The following is a 14,753-nucleotide window of genomic DNA, read 5'->3' as shown; positions in this document are numbered from 1 at the left end:
CACTACTAACCTGCCCTTGCTTCAATTCTGACAATTACACTGGTCACATTTGTGGCCACATATGAATTGGCCTGATGTTTGTGGTTTGTTCTGGCAGCCTGGAATAGTGATCATAAACCTAAGGTTGAAGATGAATTAAGGGATGGTATAGGGACTCTCACTGTTGCTATAACAAGAGTTAACTTCACATGACACTTCCAAGCATTTACACAACTTCCAAGTGTAAATATGATTAGGCAATACTTCCTTCATCCTCTCACAGTAAAAAAGATTCCTTTTAAATACAACTTCTGTGTCACCTTGTTACTGTCTTTGATCAGGCAACATGCCTAATGACAACCTTTTGAAAGCATGTCGAGTGGCCTTGTCTCTCAAAAATCCTGACAAACAAGCCTCCTTGATTTCCTGTTTCAGTATCACATAGATAATTAAAGTCAAAGCAAAGATTAATTAAGTAATTTATTTGCTGCCTTTACACAAATAAAGGTGTGCTCCCTTGTAAGTGTTAATGAGGCCATGTCAATGAGCTGTAAGAAATTTGTGGTGCTCTGCAACAGGAAATCCTAAAATGCTTGCAAAGATTTTATAAAAGGGTTAAAAAGTAACAAAGTAGTAAACTTGTGCTTTGAAAAACAAGTGCCTTCCTCTCTTAGAGCAGCCCAAATTTGCCTGCTGCATTCATGAAAGCTGTTCATTCAGAGAAGGTCAAAGGTTTTGTTGTTAGTACACCAGCTGATCATCTGTAAGCCTGTCAGGCTGTACTGCTGAGCATAACAAACTGCTGTGCATTGCTGATGTGCGTCACAGGACCCTGGGGTTTTGCACGGGGATTAGTCAGGCTGTATTTGGAAACGCCCTCAACTGCACCTTGTGCTGCTATATTAGTGTTTCTCAAGCAAGAGGAATTTTCTTTTGCTTCTGCAGCTGCTCCTGCAAAACCCTCTGGTAAGTGTGCACAGCTTCTGTCAACAGTACTGTCTTCTGCCTGCATTTTTAAGCCAAGTTTATGAGCTGAGGCATTACTTAGAGTTGTTTATTGTGACAAAACGTATTTTTAAAATTAGAAAAATGATAGCACAGAATTGGCAATAGCATTGAAAGAATGAATATATTTACCAGATTTTACTGAATAGGTTAATTCAACTTAAATGTTCTTCTACTTTTACATATGTATTGGAGTAGTCTGAGGTGTGGGTATTTTCAGAGTGACATAGCTATGCACCATGCATGTCTGCGTTTATTTCTATACAGCAGAAATAGCAAAGATCATATAATATAGCAGACCAATTCTTAAAAGGATTTGGTTGGTTTCTGTTGGCAGCCTGCATGCGAGCCCTGCGTCTCTGGACTCTGCTTGCCACCTATGCTGTTGCAGTAGGACAAAATCAAGGACAGAAGAATCAGGAGTGCCCTAAGCTCAACGCACAGGTACTCTCCTTTAAAAGCACAAGAGGAAATGCTATTGTCATATTTTCTGTGAAAGCTGTCTATCCAGATTTTTTTATATTTTTTTCCCAAATTAAATAAAAGAATCTAGCACATTAAATGCAAAAATATGTAAATAATTAAACAAAATAAACCAGGAAAAATTATTTTTAGTACGCATCCTATTCCATTTCTTAAAATAGCTCAGGTAGTGAAACCACTTCCAGTTATTTCATATAACCTGTGCTGGGTATCTGGTTTTGCAGCATGTTATCAAGCAACTGTGAAAATACTCACATATTCTGTTGTTTCATTTCCATAATAACATTTGCCTATGTACTTTTTAGATAAGTAGTCCTAAGGCCATGTCTTGATAAAACTACCAAAAGAGTAATTTGGTAAGGATTTCTTACCATATATGAGTTTACATCATACGAATATAAAACATACTATGCTTTTGGTTTGGGGAATTATAGAGTAATAAATCTTTGTCCTGAGCTCAGGTTATGCTAGCAGACTGCACGATCACTAGCGCAGTGCTCCTGACTAGCTGCACATAATGGAGTGACTGATGTGATTACACTCGTGTCAAGTAGCTTTTAATGTTCCTGTCTAAAAGATAAGCCTATGAACAGCTGGGGCTGCTAAGAGAAACCTCTAAAACACGGACCCAAATTCAAATTGTCTGAATTAAAACCCATCTTGCCTTATACATAAATGAGCATAAATGTAGCTATAAAGGATCATATACAGATGGAGGAAAAGATAGGCACACACTCTCATTCTGTGTTTTTTGTTGCGGCTCCCCTGCTTCTTGCAACTCAAACATTGTAAATAGCAGAAGTTACATGAAGAAGCTTGCATGTTTTTGAAAAGTTTTGGTGAGCTTTGTTTCCTAGAACAAGTCAATGAAAGTAATGCTCTTTAATAATAGCAAAAAGAAAAAGGAGGCGGAAAACGAGATGTAAATGTTAAGGAGTGTGCCCCTTTTCCTTATCATTTCACCAGACTCTTTCCTTCAGCCACCAAGAACACCAAAACCAATTTTCTGTAGCTTGCCAGGGCCTCAAATTTCTCCGCTATCACTGATGCCATGCCATGCCTTTTTTGGTACATGGCCAGAAGTAAGTCTATGTGATAGCTAGCCTCAGACCTTGGAATTGGGCACCTGCAGTTCCCAAAATAATTGTAATTTATTCTTGATTTATATGCTTTTACCTGAAAGACTAGAAAAAAAATGTACAAATATTTGAATCCTATCCGGTTTATCACTTCGATTTGCATTTTCCTTGTTTAGAAATAACATTAATAGTTCCCTCTCCTTGCCAGCCCACCCTTGTGCATCCTCTGTATCAAAAGTTAATAGGCATGGAACCTAGTCTAGTCTTAAGGCAGGTTTACCAACAAAGTAGGAAAAAAACAAATTGTATGGTAATTAAATTCACATACTGTCAATAGTATTACATCTATTTCTTATTCATTGTCTTAATCACTTTTATGACATTATGGTCATCTGAAGATTTGTGGAATATTTTTTACACATTTGTAAGTGTGAGAACAGTTATTATTCAGAATTACTGACAGCTAAGAAACTACTCTATCAATCATTGAGAATTATAGAGAAGTTCCCTTAAAATTTTACCCACACGTAATGCAGGGTGTTTTTTGAGCAGACTACCCTTTGCAAAATAAGAAAACTTTGTATTTGCCAAGTAGTATAGGTTTACAGGGTATCAGTATAAAAATACTTTGCCCCACTTTTTTATGTCCTCGGTCAAAGCATTACTTGACAGATTTATGATGATAGCCTCTTATATTTTTAGTTATTACTAGTAATATTTCAGACTGTGTATCTAGATTTGATTGTGAAATGAGACACATCTCCATGTAGTTAAGGCAGCAAGTCATTCATCAGCTCATCCTTGCCAACTTAAAATTATATATCTATATATAAAAATATAGATATATAAATAAGATAGTGAAAACAACAGAAGGTCCCACAGTCATCCTTTATACGAAGTTTCCTTTTTTGAAGGAATAATTGAACATTATTTTTTATTTTTTTCTATTTTTTGATTTTTTAATCTTAGGGACTTATGTTGTTTTACTGGGTAGGGGGAGAGAAGTAACTGCTCTACCTCCAGCACTCAATAGATTCAAAAGTTCAGGATAATCTTAACTCCAGAATAACACCTTGTGCACACAGTTATTAATTCTCTAGGATAACTGATTGGAAATACCTTCTATGGCAGCTGTGAATTCACTTAGATATATTTTAGCAATTATCACCAAGTCTTGTTTTATAATGAGTTTGACACAGCATGCACTTAGATATATGCTGTCTCAAATACTAAGAAAACTATATATATAGGCAGCACCCAGACACAACATAAAAGCAGCTCTGTTTGCACTCCTGCTATCCAATTGTATATAAGAAATTTTATTTCAAAACTAGAATTCAATATGGTCTTTACAGTAAATACTTTTCCTCTTTATTTAACCCAGCTACACAATTGCATGTCTCACGTACTAAATAGACTTGTAATTTTCAGAACTGTCCTTGTGGTAAATGACCCATTCTGTGGTTTGTAGGACTGGGGGATTTCCAAACCTGCGTGAATCCATTACTGTTCATTCATCAAGGTATGACTATAAAATTGTTAGCTACAAAATGATTTTCTACATCCTTATTCAGTTACCTGCTATCACACAAACAGCAGATTTTTTTTCCTTTTCATAATTCCAATTAAGATCAACCTTTACTATAATATTTTTCAGTTTTGTTCTTGCTTCTCTTTGAAGGCTTCTTAAAAATGTCAGAAACTAGAAACTTTAATGTATTTGTAGTCAATGTGTATGTGAACCACAAGTTACCTTTGGGAGTTGTCATCTTTTAACATATGTTTTGAAAGAGATACTGGCCTCTGAGCTATCTCAGTACCATACAGACTCCCGTGGTAAGAAAGCAAAACTCTTCTTACACTTTTATAAAATGACAGAATAAGTAAGGGCACTTAAGTCATTCCATCTGGTGTACTTTCAGATACCACAATGAATATGAATTCCTTTTCTGTATGTATTCTGTGTTCCGTTTAGTTCTGTGAGTAGAAGCCCCTTGCTCTGAGAAGCTTTCTTGCCTTTGTTAGGTGCTATGGAGACTTCTGTTTGGCTGTTTCTCCATATGTGTTCTTCCCAGTCAACTGGTGCATACTCAGTTGATTCCTAGAACTTTCTCAAACAATTAATAGAAACACAAATCAAATTGGGTGAACTTTTCTTATTAGCATTTTTTCACTCTTTGTTCTTTCATCTGTCTTATCAGTTCTTTCCAACTTGAATCTGCTTGTCTCTTTCAACTCTGAAGAGTGGCAAATATGCCACAAAAAACCCAACGGCTAGACTGGGCAGAAGCATAAGACACTGAAAGAAAGTTTGCCAGAAGAGTGGTGACTTCTTATTAGACAGTTTCATTTACTTCTAATATAATAATGATTTAGCCTACCTAAAAGAATTGCTACTTAATGTTCAGTTGCAAATATGAATACAAGGAATCAGTGGTGGAGACAGTGGCTATTTCAATCAACCTTATTTTCCCTGATGCTTAATCAGATGCCATATCCTTAGTGAAGGTTTGGTTTTGCCTATTAAAGTGCCTGTGAGATTGAAACTGTCTGAATCACGCTCACTGCAGAAGACTTTTTTTTTCCCCCCTAAATTACGATACTCTTCAACTGACATCAATTCTTGTGTAAAAATGAAAGATGTATTAGAAACGAAAGAAACTTTAAAACTGATCTTGAGTAGGAGTGCCAGTTTACAACATCAAAACAGGAAACTTTCATCATACTTAGAATCTTAAGCAATGTATTGTTTAACATCAGTGTTTTTCCTCAGGTTGTTTCAGAAACCTACAAAAAGCCTCAGTCTGAAATAAAACAGCAGCAAGCAATCCAGCTTTCCTCATACGGTCTCTCTAGATCTCTCTGCATCTCTCCCAACATCTGGTCTGTTTAAATCAGTTATATTAGGAAGTCTGTTGCTTAGTACCTAAGTAAACCAAATAATGTTTAAACTACTTCTTACAAAAGCACACATTTAGATTTCACTTTGTTTAATTTTTGCATTCCAAGTCTAAAAATACACATATCATTTTCCTCCTGAAAGTCAAAGGAATTAGTCGATTTACAATGAAAAAATTACAAAACAGAGTCAAACTGCTTTGTATCTCCTTATAGAGAAAAAATGCTATATACCCAGCAAATAAGTGGTAAGGTTACTTTTGTTTACCAGCACTGTATAACATATAAAATACCATAATACACCTTTAAAGAGTTGCAAATTGTTGATACTTTATTTTGTGACTCTAGATCTGCTGATAATTGTGAATAAATAGTTATAAATACTTCAGGAATGTATTTCTCAAAAGACTAGGGATTTTTTTTCTAGGGATATTTTTCAGAATTTTTGTTTTTTGTTAATGCTCATTAGCTTTCTCAATGATTCTCATCCTGGGATGTAGCTGATAGTTGGGAGCAAATCCTGATTTTTTCAAAAAAACCCTTTTTTGAATTTGCTGTGCTAATAAAAGTAGCAAGGCACTGCAACCACATAGGAGGAACTACCGTTACAGAAAATGCCTTTGCCACAGAATGACAAAGGAAAACCTTAAATCTTCCAAACTAAGTTAAATGAATCCAGTTTGTTTCTTATGAGACTTGCAAAGCACAATAGTAGTAAATACCCTATCATGACTTTAGAATTTTGGCAAGATGTTCTGGTACAGTCAAAAGTTTTTGGATCGGTAGAAAACCTTGGCAAATTATCAGATACTCATGGTTGGGGTTTTAGAAGCATTTCTGTTTCCTGTTTTGATTTGTGTCTTTGAGGGTAGCAGCCAGAAAGTAGCAGTAAACACACCAGGTATTAGAATTACTTGTTACATTGAAAAATAGGAGCACTGATGTAGAAGAAAAGATACAGTGCAGCAAAGACTAAATGTAAAATTTAGCAATTTGTGCAACTACCTGTTTCTGCCTAGGAGTAGTTTTGAAGAACATTTGGTAATTACCAACTGATTTTGAATCATTATCGCCCAGTACTGCTAACAAAGTAGGTGTATTCAAATGTGTATGCGCAAGTAGCCCTTCAGCTGAGGTCTTTTCAGAGCAGAGACCCTACACCCACAGTTCTGGTTGCTGTGTTTCAAGAATGATATTGTCAGAGGTTTAGAAAATTGTGCTTTGCAAAAGAAAATTGAAGAAACTGGGGTTGTTTAGTTCAGGAAGAAGGGAAAAACATCCAGTGGGCACCTGTGAAAAAGCTTTCCACCAAGCTGAACGATCTAAAACTGCAGTAAGGAAGGTTAAATAGAGATTAAGCAAACTTTGCTGAATAAAGATAGTTGAACACTAAAATACACGGTTGAGGGAAGTGAGGAATATGGGAGCGGGAGCTTTGCAGAATGGGTTACACAAGTATCTGCTGAGAGTGACATAGCTGTAATAGTTTGCTCCTACCCGAGGGCAGAGCGGACTAGAGCTGATATTTAAAGGTATCTCTGGCTCCTTTTTTTTCCCTGACACACAAACATCTTTTCCATTCCAAAATCATGTGTTTAGAAGACTTTAAAATGTCATCTTTTTCTTAAATGGTAAGATAATTGCAATTTGACTGCAAGTAGGTTGTTATTAATAAACAAAAGGCTTAGTAGCATCACGAGCAGGAAGAAAGAGTGTTCTGTGACTTATTAAAAAGTGGTGAGATGAGAACTCTGGTTCCAGAAATGTCTCTGGAAATAGAAGCTACTTTATTATCATTATTATTATTATTTATATTAATTATCTCATTACAGCAGAGATTACATGCTAGGTATAAGAAAAGGAAAACTGAATGTGAAAAATTTAATTCCTAGCACTTCATTTCTGAAGTTCTATTTACAGAAAGTAAAATTTACTCCTCTTTACATGCCCGATACCTTTGCGTAAGGAGGAGTACATATGTGATTACAAAGGAAGGAAATACATATTAAATTGGGAAATTTCTGTCAATAAATAGCTCTTTTACCATTTCTACAAGGTTGAAAAGAAACTTTTAGAGTAAGCAAAGGCTTGGAGGGAAGCGTGTTGTTTGGTTGTGGGTTTGGGTTTTTTCTTTTTTTTTTACCAGATTCAGGATTTATTATAATATTCAAGAAACAGTCTTCATTCAAAAGGAATATGTGGTGTAATAACGTGTTATTTCAAGTGTGCAATTGTATGTATTCAAAATAGGTAATGGAAAATGATGTACTGGCTAGGGAGGAGGAATTACTATATGGCCTTGTATTGGAGTACTCAGCTGACGCAGGCAGCATTCTCAACAAAGCAACAGGTGTCTAAAATCAGCCTATGTTCTTCATTTATGCCAAAACTTTATGGTCATATTAATTGCAGAAAAAGCTAGTTTTAAGGTTCACCATCTCCCAGTGACCTACTTGAACCACAAGGTGATCCCATATATCCTATTTCTGTATATCTCCCTTATTTCCTACAAATACGCATTATCTTTTCTGTGGGTGTCAGCTTATTGAATAATTTTATACTAGGAAAGGAAATGAAAACAGATGTTGAAAGCAAACAGAACTGTATGCAGTCATCAGTTAACATATCCAGAGTATTTTCCATTTCTTCTAACTCTTAACTTGCCCTCCTGTCCTGAGCATATCTTGATGTTACATGAAGCTTTATAGATGCAGAGCTTCCAATCTGATGGATAGCAGATATTCCCTAGGAAGTTTTCCTCTAAGTATATTTCTGTCTTTGTTCTTACTCTTCATAGATGCCAGAATTTCAGAAGAAGACTGTCCATATTAAGGACCCAGGGAGAGTAGAGGAGATTATTTGTGGCCTCATCAAAGGCGGAGCTGCCAAACTTCAGGTAAAGATAGGAGGTGTAACCAGTTTGGAATGAAAGCAATCCTGTGATTGTTGCTCTGTGCCAAAAAAAATGTAAGAATATATAACAGAAGCCAGCCTTCAAGAAATCTCGAAAACTTAAACATGTTAACTCTTTTAATAGCCCTTGTTGATTCACCTGTAATTCAGCCAGACACTAATTAAGTAAATTATGTAAACATACAAGCTTAGTAACTTCAGGAAATATTCTGACCAAAGGAATTAGAGAAATGGTTTTGTTAGAAAACAAGTTATTCTTATGGGATATGCTAGCTTACATTACAGTAGTTTAAGAGAATAGGGAAATTTCTGTGACACATGCTACTCAGCTGCAACTATTGTTGATCATTCAGAATTTCTAGCCATTCTTTATTTTGTCCCTCTGTGTTGTAAGACAGTTTTGCTTTTTCTTTCCTTAAATAGATTATTACAGATTTTGATATGACATTAAGTAGATTTTCCTACAATGGAAAAAGATGTCCAACTTGTCATAGTGAGTACTTTTTTTTTTTTTAATACCAATTGGTTTGTTCACTCCTTTTAGTTTTTCCTGGATTTTAATTTTCTACCCAATTTATTCCCTAATATGTGCGATTTTATATCGACTTGTTACCTAATCTGTACATCTAATGAAGAAGTATTCTATTTACTGTCTATGTGTGGGTTTATGTATATATATTTTAATTACAATCTGTGTGAATTCAAATCAAATAAATTGTCATTCACAATTAAACAAGTTCTGAACTATAAGGTGTTGATAGTTAGACATGATAGGGTTGACTTCTTGTTTTTAAGAGGCCATAGTAATCCTGATGCCTGCAAGATCGAGATAGTAAACTACTCAGAATACTTGACATTTTTATCCTGTAGCCTTTTAGAACAAACAAAGGGAAACCATTTACTAATGAAGTGGGTACCCTAAAACACATAGGATGCCTCTTGATGATTTCAGAAACATTTAAATCTCAAGAAATAGATACAAGAGCTTGTAAATGAGCTTTTAATTCAGAGATGAGGGGAAGGACATCTTCATGCTTAAGAAAAATGTGCCTTTTACTGGTTGATGGTAAGAAAAGTTCTGAGGAAACATAGTGGTACGTCACAAAACATTGTCATTATGTCATTTACAGTGTCATAGTGCAAAGTAAAAGAAATATAACATCTTGTTTAACGCTTTTTTTTTTTTTCACGCCCCCAGACATCATTGATAACTCTAAGCTCATCACAGAGGACTGTCGGAAAAAGGTAAACAGAAAACCTACTAGCTGTTTAGTTTGTTTTACAGGCAACTGTTGTTATTCCCTGGCTGTATTGGGTGTTGAATTACTCGGCACAACAAGACAAGGGATACTTTCAAATCTTTAAGAAGCTCTCTCTCTCTGAGCTTTGTCGCTGACTGCACGACATCCCATCACTAACAGAAGTTAACAGAATTATTTGTATTCTTGATAGTAGCATAGTTCAGCTTAACCGCATCCACTTTTTCTTCTTAGCTATATTTAAAAGCTTGTTCTTTGTTCAAAGAGCATTTCTGATTCTATTCTATCTAAACAATGTAATCAGCACTAAGAAGGTTATTTTGATTGGTTAGATCAAATACCAAGTGTTATTTTGCAAAAATATGTTAAACATCTGGTGTTTTTTCCTTCAGTTATTGCAGCTGAAAGAAACCTATTATGCTATTGAAATTGATCCATCTCTCACTATTGAAGAAAAATATCCATATATGGTAGAATGGTAAGAAACACCTCCCATCTTCAAATTGTGCTAAGATTAGATTTAATAACTTTTTACAAGCAAATTAGTGGCAGTAATTAGCTTTTAGCTAACGCATTAACTGAATTAATCTCTTAAAGTGTTGTGCAACAACTGATTTTGCTTTGCTGTTAACTTGAGTGAGCAAGAATTAACCGTACAGGATGCTTTTAATCATGAGATTTAATGAAAGATTAATCTTAATAAGTAAATTTCAACCCCTTTTTTGTTTATATTCTAGGTACAATAAATCTCATGCACTACTTATTGAACAAGGCTTACAAAAGGATAAATTTGCAGAAATTGTGAGGGAATCTGATGTTATGCTGAAGTAAGTTCTTTTTGATTTGAGTGATGCTGTTTTGGAACCTTTTCTGTAGATTCTTACTGGGCATTGCAGGGAGGGAAGGAGGGAGAAAAAAGAAAAGGGGGGGGAAAAAGCCCAAACCAACGTGTTCCTGGGAATGTGACACCTTAATCTTGGAACACAGTGAACTTTTCATGCTCCCACTTTATTGATATGTTGTAGCTAAATGCCTACAACAATCACACTGTATAAACTAGAGGACTGAAACTTTTATTTTCAGTCCCATCTCTAGTAGCTTCATTACCATAGGCTTTCATCCACTTGAAATTGCACTGGTGACACTTCTTTTTTTAAGGGGAATGTAGACTTCAACTTTGTTCCTTTGAAGAATGTTCCTTGTAATAGTTTTATCTGAGATTAAAACACAGCAACTTGAGGAATACATTTCATATGTTTTATTAAGTATCATTCTTCCTCTATGGCTAAAGGCAAGTTTAAAAGCCAGCAAAATCCTTGCTTGAAAATTGTCTCTAAACTTTGGAGTGGTGAAACGGGATGTTAGAACTTAACTTACAGAAGTGTTTGCTTATCATACTAGATAAATTCTTACATTTTGCAAAACTGTTTGAAAGTCCATGTGGGTTGAAACTTCATTCCCAGGCTAGAATTCCCTCAAAAATGTTCATAATTTTTTTTAAAATATGCAAATTTCTACCAATCAATGTCTGTGTGGAGAAAGTATATACAGATAATATTATCTTGTTCCTGGAATACTATACATAGTTTTGATTGTGTTCTGAAAAGCAACAACAGATGTTTTGAGGATTTTAAAAAAATAAATTTTATTTGATGGTAATAACTCCACAGAAAGGCCAATATTTAAGCAAGTAAAATTGAAAGGAGATGTACAGCCTCATAGTAGCTGGAGAGAATTCTACTGGTTGCTTCCTTGTTCTGGGGTGTTTAGGGAGAGTGAAACATTTTTAAATCTTCAAAACATGATTAGAAGTTTTTGGGGAAAAAATTGTCCAGACCAAGATCAAGCAGCTCAATGCAGCAGTTTCTTGTTAAAACTACATGCCTTGTGTTAGGTTGGTGGTTCTTGCTAATCTTTTCAGGTGAGGTAAAAGAAAGAAAGTGAAGTGCTCAGGGAAAAGTTAACTCTCTTTTCCAAAGATGATGTGAGTATCTTCTGAAAACTTGGACTTCACTTTGCGTTCTTTATTTGAGGTTTGGTTTGTATTTACATTCTGTGTTGCAGAGAAGGATATGAGAACTTCTTTGATAAGCTCAGTGAACATAATATTCCTGTGTTCATATTTTCTGCTGGGCTTGGGGACATTCTTGAGGAAGTTATCCACCAGGCTGGGGTCTACCATTCTAATGTCAAAGTGGTTTCCAATTTCATGGATTTTGATGAAAACGTACGTATGAACTAACACATTTGTATCAAACAAGAATGTTTTGTGATATTTAGTAGCCATTTATATATACTACAAGATGAACATTTTAATGAAACATATGTAGCCATCTATCCAGCCTCATAGAAAATTAGAGAATTGCATACGCAGCACTTTCCCAGGCAAAAAGAAAAAAACAAGCAGAAGATAACAGTTCAAACACTGTTAGTATGGTGTGACTAAGACACCATTAATTTCCTTTAATGACAACCTCATACTCAGCCCAGTGCAGCGCTACTCCTCCTTCAAGCAGGGAGGATCGCTGTCTGTCTAGTCTTAACGATGCTATTATTCATTTCGTTATTTAACAGTAATTGAACTAATATTGAACTATGTAATCTCTAATGATGAACAAGATAAACAGCAGTATCACCTATTTCATTCTAGATTCTATCTTGTCTATATGATACTAGAAATAACTTCAACGTTGTTGTTTTTTAATAGGGAATATTAAAAGGATTTAAAGGAGAATTGATTCATGTTTACAACAAACACGATGGTGCCTTGAAGAATACAGAGTACTTCAAACAACTGAAAGACAACAGTAATATCATACTGCTGGGTGATTCTCAAGGAGACTTGAGCATGGCAGATGGAGTAGCGAACGTTGAACATATTCTTAAGATTGGCTATCTCAATGATAAAGTAAGTAGTCTTATAAAACCTTGCAGACTTTGAGTAAAACATTGTGAGTTAGAAACAGGTTTGTTATAGTAAGCTTCAGATATCAAACCAAGTGTCTGACCCTTACTTGTTTTGAGATTTCAAACATTTTTCATGGATTTCTTGCCTCAAGTTTTTTCTAAACATAAGCTACAAAAACACAAATATAAACAGCTTTGGGTTTTGTATTGAACTACTTCTGAAAAGGTATTTTGTTGCGAAGTAAAATTCAGAGGCTAGAGAAATTAATTCTCAAATTCCTGTGGCTCCTCCTCCTTCTTTCAATACTGGATTGGTAATTGAGCAAAATTATAATCTTCCAAGTAACAAATTTAGGCAGTGCTCTCCCCCCACCCCCACCCCATCTCTTTTGAGGTGACACAGAACTGATCATTTGCTAAGGTACAAGGCACATCTGTTTGCATTCAGTTTTCTGTTTCTCTCTGCCTTTCAGGAAGCTGAGGAAATAGCTTTTCTTTCAGTAGGTGTGAGACCATGGCATAAACATGGAGTATCATACCCTGGAACGCACACACTTATGTCAGGCCACTCCTACTCTGTCACCCTGTGGAATTCATTCATAGGAGCGATACATATTTGCATTGCTCATTCCTTGCATTTGGTGGAAAGACGGGGCAATATTTTAATGACAAAAAGTCTTTCAATAGTTAATTCTATAACTAAATGTGTCTCTTTATCCTTTCTGCAATTAGGTAGATGAGCTTTTGGAAAAATACATGGACTCTTATGATATTGTCTTGGTGAAAGATGAATCCCTGGAAGTTGCCAACTCCATTCTACAGAAAATCCTGTAAATTGCAGTCTCAAGTCACTCCATTCCTTCCAGGAGGCAACTGGACAGAAGAGCACACATGTGCTATCTTAGATGTGTTTATTACTCATTTACAGAACTGTTTAATTTAAAACTTTTATTTTCATTTTGGTATTTTGAAATATAGGCAGTATCCATTGTCGATTAGAAGCTCCTTTTACTGCTGTTATGCTGTTCTTTATTGTCTCACACTCCTGTTATAACTAGATTTAAATTGGATTTATAGATGTGATAAACTGCTGCTGATGGCATACTATGGTTCACTGTCTTTTAATCAGGAATTTCAGAAAACGTGGCTATTTTGTAAAATTGAAGACGTAAACATTCTGTGAATAAGCAGCATACACATTTGTGTTGCCTTTTTAAAGAAGATATTTCAGTCTCAGCTGTGCTTTGAAGGATCTTACTCATATGCTACAGACTTTCACAGAAGTTTTTCATATATATATTTTTCTGCAAGTAAAAAGGCTTTATTCACCCAGTTCAGGCAAAGTGTTTCTTCTTAACAGATTTTTGTATGAGTACAAAATATTCTGTATCCTTACTGTTTCTTTATTTTCTGCAGAATGGAAAGAATGTTTTAAAGTAGTATATCTGAGGTAAAGTTTCTCATCTTTGTAACAAGAGGTAGTTTCACCAGCTAATAGTACACAGCTGTAACTTCAGTGCCTTTTCAGATCTTATTTTATACACTACTCCACTTCTAGCCTGCAGTTTCATGTCAAAGCTAGCATGGCTTATCTCAAATAATTTCTCTTGGAATTCTCAGTGAGTTGCTCCAGGCACTGAAAATCAAAACAAAGCTACATCTTAATCTTGGATTTTTAAAAGCTGACTTAGCAAGAAAACTTGATGCAAGATGGCTACCAGCCCCATGCCTCAGAGGCACTTAAGGGACACCTCTCCAGACCGGCTTTAGGTCACATTCCCACTCTCTGCAAATTGCAAGCACCAGTATCGGCATAGCATCAAGCTCTTCTAGCTTCGTTATACAAGTCCTCTCTGTTTAAACACCTACAGGATCTTTACGGAATCACAGAATAGTTTGGGTAGGAAGGGACCGTTAAAGGTCATCTAATCCAAGCCCCCTGCCATGGGCAGGGACATCTACTAAACCAGGTTGCTTACAACCCCATCCAAACTGGCCTTGAATGTTTTCAGGGATGGGGCACCTACCGCCTCTTTGGGCAACCTGTTCTGGTGTTTCACCACCCTCATCATAAAAAAATCCTTCTGAAAGTATTTCCCGTGTACTGAACACACTACAATACCACTCAGCATCACGTACAGAAAGATACAGTTTATATAGCCGCAGCTTCGTAACTTCTCCTGCCAACATATCAAAGTAAGCTTCAAGATGGTGTTGTGAGCCTGGTCCC

General features: G+C 35.7%; 1 protein-coding gene across 8 annotated transcripts in view; it reads left to right on the top strand.

Annotated features, from left to right (window-relative positions):
* Nucleotides 1–13,855, top strand: part of NT5C3A (5'-nucleotidase, cytosolic IIIA) — a 28,770-nt gene extending 14,915 nt beyond the window's left edge. The window contains exons 1-11 of one of the 8 annotated variants that reach the window (XM_055707287.1): nucleotides 924–945; nucleotides 1,322–1,428; nucleotides 4,018–4,068; nucleotides 8,242–8,340; nucleotides 8,781–8,850; nucleotides 9,556–9,602; nucleotides 10,009–10,094; nucleotides 10,354–10,443; nucleotides 11,681–11,843; nucleotides 12,324–12,524; nucleotides 13,256–13,855. In XM_055707287.1, the coding sequence (XP_055563262.1) occupies nucleotides 8,242–8,340; nucleotides 8,781–8,850; nucleotides 9,556–9,602; nucleotides 10,009–10,094; nucleotides 10,354–10,443; nucleotides 11,681–11,843; nucleotides 12,324–12,524; nucleotides 13,256–13,357 (858 nt within the window). In that variant the 5' untranslated portion in view covers nucleotides 924–945; nucleotides 1,322–1,428; nucleotides 4,018–4,068 and the 3' untranslated portion in view covers nucleotides 13,358–13,855. Of the gene's footprint in view, nucleotides 1–788; nucleotides 946–1,321; nucleotides 1,429–3,977; nucleotides 4,069–8,241; nucleotides 8,341–8,780; nucleotides 8,851–9,555; nucleotides 9,603–10,008; nucleotides 10,095–10,353; nucleotides 10,444–11,680; nucleotides 11,844–12,323; nucleotides 12,525–13,255 lie in introns of those variants that run through there. The other 7 variants (XM_055707286.1, XM_055707289.1, XM_005432076.4 and 4 more) reach the window with 7 other exon arrangements.
* Nucleotides 13,856–14,753: the final 898 nt, after the last annotated feature.

Source organism: Falco cherrug, chromosome 4 (genome assembly GCF_023634085.1).
Source record: "Falco cherrug isolate bFalChe1 chromosome 4, bFalChe1.pri, whole genome shotgun sequence".
NCBI classification, from domain to species: domain Eukaryota; kingdom Metazoa; phylum Chordata; class Aves; order Falconiformes; family Falconidae; genus Falco; species Falco cherrug.
Note: the sequence above shows the minus strand (reverse complement) of the source record. Positions and strands in the feature narration are given on the sequence as shown.